The sequence below is a fragment of the Natator depressus genome, chromosome 10 (genome assembly GCF_965152275.1).
Source record: "Natator depressus isolate rNatDep1 chromosome 10, rNatDep2.hap1, whole genome shotgun sequence".
Classification (NCBI taxonomy): Eukaryota; Metazoa; Chordata; order Testudines; family Cheloniidae; genus Natator; species Natator depressus.
The window spans coordinates 30,338,795-30,353,923 of record NC_134243.1 but is presented as its reverse complement, the minus strand read 5'-3'; the positions used below and the strand labels follow the sequence as shown (position 1 = coordinate 30,353,923).

Genomic DNA, 15,129 nt, shown 5'->3' with positions numbered 1-15,129 from the left:
TCGTATCCTTCCCATCAGTGATTGATAACTACTAAGGTGTCTGTGTATAAATAGAAGCTTTCTCCTTTATAATTAGATATTCCTCCTGTTTTATTTTTCCAGCATAATCTAATATATCAGACATTATCATCTCTTCCATGGTAGTATAATAGGCTTTACATAAAATATATTTTGTTTGTCAGGACCACTTTAAAGTCATGGACTCTGCAGCATAGTCTGTAATCTCTAGCATATAAAAGGCAGAAGCTTCCAACTACTGCTGTTATCAAAACATATCATTCTGTGTACACCAGACACAATAGTACAAGTCGATTCAATAGCAGCACTTGGCATCAGTTATCTTTCATTTCTAGGGCATACGTTCAAACTCAATCTTAGCTAACCGTGATCAAAAGCCATTTTTTCTGAAGGTTGCTTGGTGACCTATGGGAAATGAGTCAGTGGTCTCAGTCCAGTTTCCAGAGAACAAGTGGCCACATCTCACACAAAACCCCACAAAACTTGGACTCGTTGGCAATCTCAGAGAGGCCATGGATTGAGTGCGTTTAGTGAAACTGAACTCAGTTCTTGTTGGTAGAAGTGGGACCCTCCAGGTCTGAGCTGAGGCACACTGCTTTGTCGGAAAGGTGAAGCTGGCCCTGCCTCTCCCAGGCTGTGACTGTTCTGGGGATAAACAGAGGGTGTCAGTACCTAGAGCTGTCAATTTGACACCTTTCACCAGCATTAAATTCACTTAAAACCCAACTACTTCTGTTTCCTCCCTTTCTGATTTTCCATGAGTCTAGCTAACACAGATTAGGGGAGGAGCTCCTTAAAGGTGTGATGCAAGTACCATATACAAAATACATCCCTAAACGCTTTCTTCATTCTGTTTCTCCTCTAGAAAGGAACATGTTCCCTGCAAATCTTAGGGCATGACTACACGTACAGTGCTGCTGCAGCAGCACATCTGGTGAAGACGCTCTATGCCAACAGGAGAGAGCTCTCCCATCAGCATAATAAAACCACCTCTGTGAACAGCCGAAGCTATGTCGGATAGCGCTGTGTACAAAAGCGCTTATGTCGGTGTAACTTATGTCACTCAGGGGGTGGTTTATTCATTATGTTGACACAGGCTGTAGTATAGACATAGCCCTATTAGCTCATTCTACTACTGACTTCTTGGTAGTGTTGATTTGAAAACGAGGATCGTGGAGGGTTACTAGACACCTGTGGAGTGGAAAACAGTCACAGAAAGGACCTACCTTCTTAGCTCCTGCACTCCGGCGTGGTAGCTGAGGGCGTGGAGGAATCATCTCCTTAACTCTGTGTGAGAGAGAGCAGAAGGAAGCTATTCAATGTGCAGAAAGCAGCCCCAATCTGTCCTGGACCCAAGTAGTCTGTATTTCTAGGGTTATCGGCCTGTTATAGTTATGGGGATAAGGCACAGAAACAATCAGATCATGGGAGAAATTATGAAGCCTCACAGGAAATGTCCAGACAGCAGCTGGAAGGGCAATTCCCAACTCAGCCAGACACACATGCACTTGAGCTATCATGCTAAAAGCAGTAGTGTGTCCGTGATGGCACGGGTGGTGGCTTGGGCTAATTACCCAAGTACAATCCTGCCTGACCTCCTGGGTAAATACTTGGGCAGCTAGTCTGAGCTGCTGCCATGCCATCACAGCCACATTGCTCTTTTCAGTGTGCCAGCTCAAGTAGAATTGGAAATTACCCTGCCAGCTGCCGGGTAGACATACCATAGACCAAGAACAACTTGGTGCAGACAAAAATCTCTACATTTAGTGTGTGTGGCTCATGATGACTTCTTGGCTAACTAGTTCTTGTCTCACACCTCACTAAAGGCCCAAGGCCTGATTTTCATTTACATTAAAGGTTGTAGAGGGGGCTCAGTATGAATGTGAATAAAGTCCCTAGGCTCTTTTCACAAACCTGACTGTCCTGTACTATCTAGTCTAGTGTCTAGTTCTTGGCCCTTTCTATTCCTGCAATGGGTTAACTGATCTCTAGCACCCACCTCTGTGCATTGCCATGGGCTGGTCTCTGAAAATGCTCAACATCAGTACAAATATTCAAAGTACATCCCCTACCTCACTACCTACCCTCCTGCTGCCCTATGAAACCCCCACATGTCAGATCTTGTATGTTTGTCAATACCAGTCTCATGGAATCCATGACTACTGACAGGAATGAAAACTGTACAGCATTATCTACTTTATTATTAGAAAACATTGTGAAAATATTGTTAAGGGTCAATGATCAGGCAAATAAAGCTGGAAATACGAGTTTAGACTGATAGAGAATCTTTAACTCAGCCCACAGAAGCTGACTGTGGAATTCACAGTATTTTAAACATGAGTCCAGAAAGGACTCAGTATTGACATACACAGGAATAACATTTGCAATTAGATGAGCATGCTTCTGGGTGTAACCTGATTACCATCCAGGGCCAGAATAGATTCAAATTTCAAACCCAAAATCCAGATTCCCAGATCCCAAGGCCACTGTGGTCACCTAGTCTGACCTCCTGTATAGCACAGGCCAGAAGCCCTCCTGCCCAACATTCAGCATTATACAACTGGCTGCGCTTCCTCAGCCCAATTCCAATCTCTCTTACCCCAGTATAAATCAGGACCAATTACACCAAATTCAGCAAAGTTGCCCAGAAGTAGAACTGGTGTAAACAAAGTTACACTGAAGACTATTAAAAAGGGGTTTCAACTTCCTCTCATGCACCAGACATAGACCATTGCTACAGCATACCAGTTTATATAGGCCAATGACCTACTGAATTGTGGCAATTCCTGTGTTGTTCCAGGGGCAGTGGGGCGTAGTGCCCCTGCAACGGAAATATTGCATGGGCTCTGCCCCATGTAACCTTGTGCATGGGGATGGGGGGACAAGGGGGCATGGGGTGGTGGAAGTGAGAGCGGTGGAAGCAACAGTGGGACCCAGAGGCCTGGAGAGCAGATAGGAACTGCTGGGACCACCCTTCCCAGCCTGAAGTGGGCTGCCACCCCCTCAGCCAAGTCTAAGTGGCTCCTCTCACACCCTCTCCTATCTCTCTGCCCCCCGTGCTGTTCCCTTAGGTCTGTTGATTCAGTTGTGCAACGAGAGAGTTTGTGAGGCCCTTCTTCCACACATGTTGGATTTTATCTGTTTTCAGTATTCTCTCTTTCCTATTCAATAAATTATACATTAAAAAGAACCATACGCGGCTGGGTGAAATGTGAATCTATCTTCCTGACTTCCAAGCCCACACCAGTTCCCTGTTCTTAATGAGCCTGATGCAAAGCCCAATGAAGTCAAGGCAATTCTTTCTGTTGATTTCAGTGGACTTTGGATCAGGCCCATTATTATTTACACAGCACCACAAGTGTGCGTGACATTGAACAGATACATTACAAAACAGTCCCTGGCCTGAGGAGCTTACAGTCAAACCACTGACTCCAATGTTACAGTCACACCTTTACGCACCGGCTGGCGAGCTCCTCCGGCAATCGTTTTGGTACCAAGGCCTTGGCCAGTTCTATTTCCATCACCAGGAATGTCCCTGCATCTACATATTGCTGTGAAGAAAAACATTGCTCTCTCAGTGTCACATTTTTCAGTGTCACTGCTGCCATGACTAAACCCTTAGCTCAATGTCATATGTTTACCAAGGACCCTGCTGGAATCATAGAGTAACAGCTCGTTTTCTTATCTGCCCTCAAGATTTTATATCACAGCAAAATCCAGATAGAGAAATGCACAGGTCTGGAGAAAATTTCCTCTGAGATTTAGTGTGTGCAACCAGTTTATTTATTTATTTATTGAGAAGGAAGCCAAAATATGAAAGCTATTGAAGAACCCTCCTAAATTCAGTCCCCGATATTTTTGACCCACTTGAACGATAATGTGTGCACAGATGTCACTGGAGAGATCTCACTGTGGTAGCTGCAAAAGAGATGAAAGTCCCCAGTCCTCAGCTCTCCTAGCAGAAGTCAATTATGTAGATGATGTTGGAATCTGGGCTATGGGAACTTACACAATGACAGTCTACAGATTCTTTCCATCTGTTTAAAGCACACACTTACCTGTCCTTCCAGGTTCTGACACACTGTTGCTTCAGTTTCTATAGCACTCTCTGACATCTGAGATTTTAGCGTAGTGGACATCTAGCAAGAGAAAGAAGGCCTACATTGTTCAGTATTCAAAGATCGTCACACTTCCCAAAGTTAATCCAGTCCCTGTGACACCAAGAGAGCAGTAAAACAGAGGTTTATTACCTGCTTACCATGCTACAGTTTTGAAAGCCATAAATATTAAACAGCCATGCCATTCTCAATGTTAGATTTGGTTCATGCATCATGTATTAGGAAATTCAAAGTGATGACGATTTTTCATTCAGGAAGAAGGAATACTAGCTGGACCCCTGCCTCCCTTCTGTCCTATAATACACAATGTTTCCAAGTTTCTGAGTTCCGCAAACCTGCTTTCTCTTATACAAACTGTGACGCAGTATCTAATATGTGGGACACTTTGTGATATCATAGAATCATAGAATATCAGGGTTGGAAGGGACCTCAGGAGATCATCTAGTCCAACCCCCTGCTCAAAGCAGGACCAATCCCCAACTAAATCAAATTTTTTTGTTTGGGTTTTTTTTTATTTGTTAGTCAAACGTGTTTATAGATGGACAAGCAAGAGACCCCAAATGGACATTTTTGACAACAAACACTGTATTTGTGGCCTGAGATGAAAGAGAAATTTGCTTTAACTTCATTGCCCAGCGGTGGAGACAACAGCCTGCAAGACAAGTGTCCCTGCGATATGCTAGGCTCAATGTATGAAAAAAAATTCATATTCTTTACATATTTTGAGATTTTAGTTCTCTGGAGACTAGCACAAGAGCCTGCAGAGACCTAGAGGATGGCTTATGTCAGGGTGTCCCCCTCCCACCTTGACCCCTGTACTCAGTGGTCTGCTGTGCCAGACAGCCTAGATTCAGCAGCACCCAGCACAGCAGACCATACAGTTTGCAGCATTTTTTTAATGGGAAAAACCATTAAACTGACTTTACACAATGTGCTACCAAATGCACAAAAATGATTAGCCTGTAACAGTCATCATAGGGTTTACTTTTAGCACAGAATATAAAAACAATGAAGAAAGATGTGATTTAAAAGTGGTAATATTTTCCTGCAGATTTATCTGCTGCATACACTGGAAATGACAAAGCATCTTGAATCTAATAATTCTCAAATGTGTAGTGCTCAAGATTAATGTATTACTGATTATTACTGATAGCATATTATAAAATATTACTGATACCATATTATAAAATTGCAAGGAATCTGACCAGATATGCAATGTAAGGTATCTGTGAAAATACTATAATTTGCCAAGTAGATAATCTTGTTTATATGTTTGCATCACCTTTGTATGGTGAGTTATAGATATGTAGGGTATATCTGTTATTTCCAAACTTGTGCTGTGTTTCTGGGTAACACCCCCAGACAGATTGGCATCAGCACTGCCCAGCTTGTTCAATGGCCCATCAAGGGTCATCAGCTATACAACTGACCCATTGAGAGAAGGCAATGGATACACCTTATGAGATAGCAAGGCATGTAGGGGCACGCCGGTAGACAGAAAACTCTGAGGCTTTTCCATGCCATGTGCTGTGAAGCTTGTGTTTGGGATACAAGAAGTACAAGCCACATGGCAAAAGAATATAAAAGGCAGCTGCATCTTCTCCATTTTGTCTTCATTCCTGCTTCTTACCCTCGAGTAACTTTTCTACAAATGAAGCTCTGAACAAAGGACTGAATGACCCATCCAGCTGTGGATGTGTTCCAGAAGGACTTTCAAGCCAGCAATCTCATCAATATTGCTAAGAACCTGATATATGGACTTTGAAGTCTCTGTATGTATCTGAGTGCTTTACCATTTAACAACTCTCTTCTTGTTCTTTCTTTTTTCTTTATGATAAACCTTTAGTTTTAGACACTAAAGGATTGGCTGGCAGCGTGGTATTTCGGGTAAGAACCAAACCTATACTGACCTGGTAACGTGACTGACCCTTTGGGGTCAGAAGAACATTTTATATAGTGAGTGGAGTTTTTTAAATAACTTCTCACTATACTGGACCTAGGTGCTGATTGGGAGCCAGAGAACTGGAATGCAGTAAAGGGGGCTGTGTGATTTCTTTTTTAGCTTCTTGATAACCAGTGTCGGGGGATCAGAAGCACAGTTTGTGACTGGTTGATGAGCTTAACTTCAGTGTTAACCACCAGTTTTGGGTGTATTTGCTCTCCCTTTTGCAGCCTGCCCTGACCTTGGCATTTTCAGTGAGGTCTGCCCCAGGCCACATAAGCATGGCAAGGCCCAAGAGCTTTATAACCATGGGTGAATTTCTCTCTAACCCTTACCTTTCTTAGAACATCCTTCTCTTTGGTCATTTTATCCTCTTTCTGGTTCCTAGTGGGAATAGCTTTTGAATGAGGGGAGCTGGCTGCTGCGATCACTGGCCCTAATTTGTTCAGATTGGCTTGATGCCCAAGATCACGTAAAATGCTGAATAGACACTTAGTCTGAAAAAGAAGAAAATTATAAAATTGAGGCAAAAAAAGAAATGCAGATTGAGGGACTGGACATCACCATCTTTCTTGCCTCAACCCTTCACATGCTAGAGCACAGCAATGAATCATTAAATTATCACTAAACATTTTTCAGAGGTTGCCTTTTTAAATAACACTTTATCTCTGCATAGGAGGGTTACATCACGTGCAATTTAGCACCTATTTAAAAACTATGGTTAGTGCAATAACTTAGGTTGGTTTGAATTAGCTACATCATCTGGACAACAGCTCTCATCAAGCATAAGGTCCAGCCCATGGCATTAAGGAGACCAGGAAATGAGAATGTAAGAGAGACAGAGAGATCATGTGTTGTTTTATTTGCAAGTTACAATGTATTTTTATAATTGTGACCTGGGGGGGGGGAGTACCATATGGGAAAGAAGACATCATCAAAGCACTGCTGGGATATTGTGGAGAGCAGAGACTAAAGGAAAGCTGTCTGCCTGGACCTGCTTTTCAATAATACATCTCCTAGAAGGACGAAGTTTGTGTGACTCACACAGGAAAGGGCTGGTGTTTTCATCCAGGTCCAGCTACTAGACTGCACCTGGGATATTTGTGATCCTCAGTCAACAGTTAAGGTGAATGAGGGGACCAGTAAAACCAAACTACTTTCCTGTGTGTGCGTCTCTCCTGCTTTGGGACAAAGATGGAAACAAGTTCAACATTCTATTATTACTGTGGGAAACATGAATGTTAATATTTGCCTAAATAACATGGTTGGTGTGAAGGGGAGAAGAGAAACTAAAACAGAAAAAACTGTATGAATTACAACCTCAATGTGGTCCTTTTATTTAAATTAAAATCTTTTGAGCATCCCTAGTGGTAACTACACTGATCCAGTAACCACTATATTTTCCTAGGGAGGACCTGCCTCACTAGGAAGTGGTGGGAAAACACCTACCATAAGGGGGAAGGAGGATTTTTACAACACTGATTAGCTGCTGCCAGAGAAAGGAGTGCAGAAAAGTCATGTCCTAAGGGTCCCTTCAATCCCCAAACCCCATTGCTCAGGATGCCTGCCTCATACTATGGCTTAGGAAATAAATCTGCTCTTTTAGGAAACTGCTCCAATAAGCTTGTCTTATTACTTCTCCCTGGAGCACTTGGAAATCCAGTGAAGTCTCAGAGCCAGTTTTATTGTAAAGGCAAACCTAAAGTACCATTCTGATAGCCCTGACTGCTCCTAAACATGTGACGCATGAACATAGATGGACAAGGAGATTGTACTGCAGTGTACAGTACAAGCCCATTCTCACCTTCCCAAACACCTCACTGTCTTGATATGCAAATACACGGAAAGCCCCTCGTATGCGCTTCACACCAGGGTACAGCAAAGGCACCATGTTGACGTATGCCACGCCATGGAAGAAAATCTGTCCATCATCATCTCCCTGGAAAGGCAAACAAGACCAGGCCTGAGTTAGCTAAATGACTTATCAGGACTGTTCTTTGCAAGGTTTTTAGGCCATCACTGCAGGCTTCTGCGTACTGCACCAATTCCTAATAAAATAAAGTTATATCAATGGTGTCCTGTCAATGAAGTTTCCCCAGCTGGCATAAAGCTGTGTCAGCTTGAAAGAATATGCTGTAGTCCTTCCATACCCAATATTATTCCAATCTCTGCAGGTCAAGGACACATTTTCTTAGTGAAGCCAAGTGCTCTGTTCCTGCTGGGCTGTACCGTGGCACTCAAAAATATAAGCCTCTAAAGGCACTCACCATCTGACTAGGAAACAGAATGTCCTGCTAGAGTTATGAGGAGCTTAGTGTCCTGTATGGGGCAAGGAGAACATAGTCATTGCTGCAAAATCATATGGCCAGTTTAGGATCCTGAACATCTGAGAGGTGCTCAAGGAACATCTTGGCCAAAGGAAAGATCAGCTAATCACTTTCCCAAGCAGTTATTTTCTCAAGTAATCCCTCTTCAGTTGCCATGGTACTAAAAAAAGAAAAGGAGGACGTCTGCGTTCTTGTCAACTGCTGGAAATGGCCCATCTTGATTATCACTACAAAAGGTTTCTTCCCCCTCCCCACCCCCCCGCTCTCCTGCTGGTAAAATAGCTCACCTTACCTGATCACTCTTGTTACAGTGTGTATGGTAACACCCATTGGTTCATGTTCTCTGTGTATATAAATCTCCCCACTGTATTTTCCACTGCATGCATCTGATGAAGTGAGCTGTAGCTCATGAAAGCTTATGCTCAAATAAATTTGTTAGTCTCTAAGGTGCCACAAGTACTCCATTTCTTTTTGTGGATACAGACTAACACGGCTGCTACTCTGAAACCTGTCATGGTACTAAAGAGCACTAACAAGATAGTTCTGTGTTGTAACTTGAAACCTTGCTATTTGTTTGACAGCTCTGTAAGGCTTATTACTCCATTACCAAAGCCTCTAGCCCTCCCTAACTCACCTCTGCCATTTGGAAACTGTTCTTAGCTTAGCAGAACCACTGATGGAAAATAGCACCAAAATACAATCATACGCACATACACAAATCTCTAGGCATATTTACCTTGTCTAATTTGCTAGATTTCCCTTTGGTGGAAGTAACCATAGGGACCCTGGTAATCTCCACTGGCCAGTACCGGCATTCTGCAATGCGCTTCTGTAAGCTGCCACACCAAAGGAGACAATTGAGACATATAGAAAAACAGTCCAGAGATTAGCTTGTGCCACTTAGGGAAAGTGAGGCTACACATTTACAGTAAGCTCTATGGAAAGAAAAACTGGTAGAATACTTTTCTTTAAAAAAAAAAATCTACCAATGCCCCCAGTGAAATGTTCTATTCTAACTTTCAGTTTTTATTAGCAGGGACAGCTGCATGAAAACAGGAATGTTATTCCTTAAGAGTTCATCAGCTCCTATGGCTCATTCTCCATCGTAAATCACAGTGCTTTGGCTGTGATATCACAGCATTCAACTGTAAAAATCACAAAGAATAGAATCACAGGATAGAATCGCAGAAATGTAGGGCTGGAAGGGACCTTGAGAGGTCGCCTAGTCCATCATCCCGAGCTGAGGCAGGACCAAGTATACCTAAGCCATCCCTGAAAGGTGTTTGTCTAACTTCTAGGGATTCCACAAACTCTCTTGGTAGCCTATTCCTGTACTTAACTATCCTTATAGTTGAAAGTTTTTGCTAATATCTAATCTAAATCTCCTTTGTTGCAGATTAAGCCCATTACTTCTTGTCCTACCTTCAAATGGATATGGAGAACAATTGCTCACTGGCCTCTTTACACCAGTCCTTAATATACTTGAAGACTGTTATCAGGCTCCCTCTCAGTCTTCTTTTCTTAAGATTAAACATGCCCAGGTTTTTTTAAACTGTTCCTCATAGGTCAGGTTTTCTAAACCTTTTATCATTTTTGTTACTGTCCTCTGGACCTTCTCCAACTTGTCCATGTCCTTCTTAAAGTGTGGCACCCAGAACTGGCCACAGTACTCCAGGAGAGGCCTCACCAGCATTGAGTAGAATAGAACAGTTACTTCCCAGGTCATACTTATGACACTCTGGTTAATACAGCCCAGCATGATATTAAGTTTTTTTACAACTGCATCTATAGTTGGCTCACAGTCAACGTGACCCTGTATAACCCCCCAGATCCTTTTCAGCAGCACTACTGCCTAGCCAGCTATTCCCCATTTTGTAGTTGTGTGTAAGTGTAGCACCTTGCACTTGTCTTTATTGAATTTCATCTTGTTGATTCTGAACAATTCTCAAGACTGTTTTTAAGTCTAATCCTGTCCTCCAAAGTGCTTGCAACCCCTGCCAGCCTAGTGTCATCCACAAATTCTAGGTGCTTACAAATGGATTATTTAATAATTTTTTCCAGTATCTTTCCTGGTATCAAAGTTAGGCTGACTGGTTTATAATTCCCTGGGTCCTTTTTCTTCCTCTTTTTAAAGATAGGTACTATGTTTCTCCTTCTCCACTCCTCTGGGATCTCACACATTCTCCATGAGTTCTTGAGGATAATTGTTAATGGTTCCGAGACTGCTTCACCCATAGGCGCCGACTCCATGGGTGCTGTGGGGCTGCAGCACCCATGGGGAAAAATTAGCAGGGGCTCCGCACCCACCAGCAGCCAAGCTCTCCTCGCCTCCACCCCCTCCTCGCCTCTTCCTCCCCCAAGCGTGCCGCGCCCCACCCTTCCCCCCCCAGTGCTTCCCGCCCACCACTTAACAGTTGGTTGGCGGCGCCTAGGACTTTCCGGGAGGGAGGGGGGCATGCTCCCCTGGCATGCTCAGGGGAGGAGGTGGTAAAGAGGTGGGGCAGGGGTGGGGACTTGGGGGAAGGGGGTGGAATTGGGGCGGGGGGAGGGTGGTGCAGGGGCGGCAGGGATGGGGCTGGGGAGAGGGGGGTGTCGAGCACTCACGGGGCAGAGGGAAAGTCGGCGCCTATGGCTCCACCTAGTTCCTCGAGTACCTTAGGGGTGCATTTTGTCAGGCCCTGATTATTTGAATAGATCTAATTTACCTAAATATTCTTTAACCTGTTCTTTCCCTATTCTGTCTTGTGTTCCTTCCCCCTTGTTGTTAATATTAACTGTGTTAAGCATCTGGTCATAATTAATGTTTTAGCCCTGGTCTACACTAGGACTTTAGGTCGAATTTAGCAGCATTAAATCGATGTAAACCTGCACCCGTCCACACGATGAAGCCCTTTATTTCGACTTAAAGGGCTCTTAAAATCGATTTCCTTACTCCACCCCTGACAAGTGGATTAGCGCTTAAATCGGCCTTGCCAGTTCAAATTTGGGGTACTGTGGACACAATTCGACGGTATTGGCCTCCGGGAGCTATCCCAGAGTGCTCCATTTTGACCGCTCTGGACAGCACTCTCAACTCAGATGCACTGGCCAGGTAGACAGGAAAAGAACCGCAAACTTTTGAATCTCATTTCCTGTTTGGCCAGCGTGGCAAGCTGCAGGTGACCATGCAGAGCTCATCAGCAGAGGTGACCATGATGGAGTCCCAGAATCGCAAAAGAGCTCCAGCATGGACTGAACGGGAGGTACGGGATCTGATCGCTGTATGGGGAGAGGAATCCGTGCTATCAGAACTCCGTTCCAGTTTTTGAAATGCCAAAACCTTTGTCAAAATCTCCCAGGGCATGAAGGACAGAGGCCATAACAGGGACCCGAAGCAGTGCCGCGTGAAACTGAAGGAGCTGAGGCAAGCCTACCAGAAAACCAGAGAGGCGAACGGCCGCTCCGAGTCAGAGCCCCAAACATGCCGCTTCTATGATGAGCTGCATGCCATTTTAGGGGGTTCAGCCACCACTACCCCAGCCGTGTTGTTTGACTCCTTCAATGCATATGAAGGCAATACGGAAGCAGGTTTTGGGGACGAAGAAGATGATGATGAGGTTATAGATAGCTCACAGCAAGCAAGCAGAGAAACCGGTTTTCCCGACAGCCAGGAACTGTTTCTCACCCTGGACCTGGAGCCAGTACCCCCCGAACCCACCCAAGGCTGCCTCCTGGACCCAGCAGGCGGAGAAGGGACCTCCGGTGAGTGTACCTTTTAAAATACTATACACGGTTTAAAAGCAAGCATGTGAAAGGATTAATTTGCCCTGGCATTCGCAGCTCTCCTGGATATACTCCCAAAGCCTTTGCAAAAGTTTTCTGGGGAGGGCAGACTTATTGCGTCCTCCATGGTAGGACACTTTACCACTCCAGGCCAGTAACACGTACTCGGGAATCATTGTACAATAAAGCATTGCAGTGTATGTTTGCTGGCGTTCAAACAACATCCGTTCTTTATCTCTCTGTGTTATCCTCAGGAGAGTGAGATATAATCCATGGTCACCTGGTTGAAATAGGGTGCTTTTCTTCAGGGGACACTCAGAGGAGCCCATTCCTGCTGGGCTGTTTGCCTGCGGCTGAACAGAAATGTTCCCCGCTGTTAGCCACAGGGAGGGGGAAGGGTTGAGGGGGTAGCCACGCGGTGGGGGGAGGCAAAATGCGACCTTGTAACAAAAGCACATGTGCTATGTATGTAATGTTAACAGCAAGGTTTACCCTGAAAGAGTGTAGCCAGTGTTTTATAAAATGTGTCTTTTTAAATACCGCTGTCCCTTTTTTTTTCTCCACCAGCTGCATGTGTTTCAATGATCACAGGATCTTCTCCTTCCCAGAGGCTAGTGAAGATTAGAAAGAAAAAAAAACGCACTCGAGATGAAATGTTCTCCGAGCTCATCCTGTCCTCCCACACTGACAGAGCACAGACGAATGCGTGGAGGCAAATAATGTCAGAGTGCAGGAAAGCACAAAATGACCGGGAGGAGAGGTGGCGGGCTGAAGAGAGTAAGTGGCGGGCTGAAGAGAGGGCTGAAGCTGAAAGGTGGCGGCAGCGTGATGAGAGGAGGCAGGATTCAATGCTGAGGCTGCTGGAGGATCAAACCAGTATGCTCCAGTGTATGGTTGAGCTGCAGCAAAGGCAGCTGGAGCACAGACTGCCACTACAGCCCCTGTGTAACCAACCGCCCTCCTCCCCAAGTTCCATAGCCTCCACACCCAGACGCCCAAGAACGCGGTGGGGGGGCCACCGGCCAACCAGCCACTCCGCCACAGAGGATTGCCCAAAAAAAAGAAGGCTGGCATTCAATAAATTTTAAAGTTGTAAACTTTTAAAGTGCTGTGTGGCATTTTCCTTCCCTCCTCCACCACCCCTCCTGGGCTACCTTGGTAGTCATCCCCCTATTTGTGTGATGAATGAATAAAGAATGCATGAATGTGAAGCAACAATGACTTTATTGCCTCTGCAAGTGGTGATCGAAGGGAGGAGGAGAGGGTGGTTAGCTTACAGGGAAGTAGAGTGAACCAAGGGGTGGGGGGTTTCATCAAGGAGAAACAAACAGAACTTTCACACCGTAGCCTGGCCAGTCATGAAACTGGTTTTCAAAGCCTCTCTGATGCGTACCGCGCCCTCCTGTGCTCTTCTAACCGCCCTGGTGTCTGGCTGCGCGTAACCAGCAGCCAGGCGATTTGCCTCAACCTCCCACCCCGCCATAAACGTCTCCCCCTTACTCTCACAGATATTGTGGAGCACACAGCAAGCAGTAATAACAGTGGGAATATTGGTTTCGCTGAGGTCTAAGCGAGTCAGTAAACTGCGCCAGCGCGCCTTTAAACGTCCAAATGCACATTCTACCACCATTCTGCACTTGCTCAGCCTGTAGTTGAACAGCTCCTGACTACTGTCCAGGCTGCCTGTGTACGGCTTCATGAGCCATGGCATTAAGGGGTAGGCTGGGTCCCCAAGGATACATATAGGCATTTCAACATCACCAACAGTTATTTTCTGGTCTGGGAATAAAGTCCCTTCTTGCAGCTTTTGAAACAGACCAGAGTTCCTGAAGATGCGAGCGTCATGTACCTTTCCCGGCCATCCCACGTTGATGTTGGTGAAACGTCCCTTGTGATCCACCAGAGCTTGCAGCACTATTGAAAAGTACCCCTTGCGGTTTATGTACTCGCCGGCTTGGTGCTCCGGTGCCAAGATAGGGATATGGGTTCCGTCTATGGCCCCACCACAGTTAGGGAATCCCATTGCAGCAAAGCCATCCACTATGACCTGCATGTTTCCCAGGGTCACTACCCTTGATATCAGCAGATCTTTGATTGCGTGGGCTACTTGCATCACAGCAGCCCCAACAGTAGATTTGCCCACTCTAAATTGATTCCCAACTGACCGGTAGCTGTCTGGCGTTGCAAGCTTCCACAGGGCTATTGCCACTCGCTTCTCAACTGTGAGGGCTGCTCTCATCTTGGTATTCATGCGCTTCAGGGCAGGGGAAAGCAAGTCACAAAGTTCCATGAAAGTGCCCTTACGCATGCGAAAGTTTCGCAGCCACTGGGAATCGTCCCAGACCTGCAACACTATGCGGTCCCACCAGTCTGTGCTTGTTTCCCGAGCCCAGAATCGGCGTTCCACAGCATGAACCTGCCCCATTAGCACCATGATGCATGCATTGGCAGGGCCCATGCTTTCAGAGAAATCTGTGTCCATGTCCTGATCACTCACGTGACCGCGCTGACGTCGCCTCCTCGCCCGGTATCGCTTTGCCAGGTTCTGGTGCTGCATATACTGCTGGATAATGCGTGTGGTGTTTAATGTGCTCCTAATTGCCAAAGTGAGCTGAGCGGCCTCCATGCTTGCCTTGGTATGGCGTCCGCACAGAAAAAAGGCGCGGAACGATTGTCTGCCGTTGCTCTGACGGAGGGAGGAGCGACTGACAACACGGCTTACAGGGTTGGCTTCAGGGAGCTAAAATCAACAAAGGGGGTGGCTTTACATCAAGGAGTATTTCATGCAGGACTTCACGGAGGGTTCCAATAAGAAATGGTGCACCTAAGTTATTGTTCTGATTGGAACAAGGAGGTTAGCTTGGCCTCTGATTGATACATGGCTAGATTTACCTCGCTGCACCTTCTCTGTGAGTGACTGCAGTGTGACCTAGAGGAATGAGTCCCCTAGACAGGGGAGGAG

At 45.5% G+C, this 15,129-nt stretch overlaps 1 protein-coding gene across 3 annotated transcripts in view; it reads right to left on the bottom strand.

Moving 5' to 3' along the window:
* The window catches only part of CFAP70 (cilia and flagella associated protein 70), a 45,861-nt gene that overhangs the window by 18,513 nt on the left and 12,219 nt on the right, over nucleotides 1-15,129 (bottom strand). For all 3 annotated transcript variants that reach the window (XM_074965574.1, XM_074965575.1, XM_074965576.1), the window contains 6 exons: nucleotides 9,142-9,241; nucleotides 7,883-8,017; nucleotides 6,414-6,575; nucleotides 4,077-4,157; nucleotides 3,478-3,569; nucleotides 1,245-1,305 (listed from right to left, as the gene is read on the bottom strand). In XM_074965574.1, coding sequence (XP_074821675.1) covers nucleotides 1,245-1,305; nucleotides 3,478-3,569; nucleotides 4,077-4,157; nucleotides 6,414-6,575; nucleotides 7,883-8,017; nucleotides 9,142-9,241 — 631 coding nt within the window. The remainder of the gene's footprint in view (nucleotides 1-1,244; nucleotides 1,306-3,477; nucleotides 3,570-4,076; nucleotides 4,158-6,413; nucleotides 6,576-7,882; nucleotides 8,018-9,141; nucleotides 9,242-15,129) is intronic.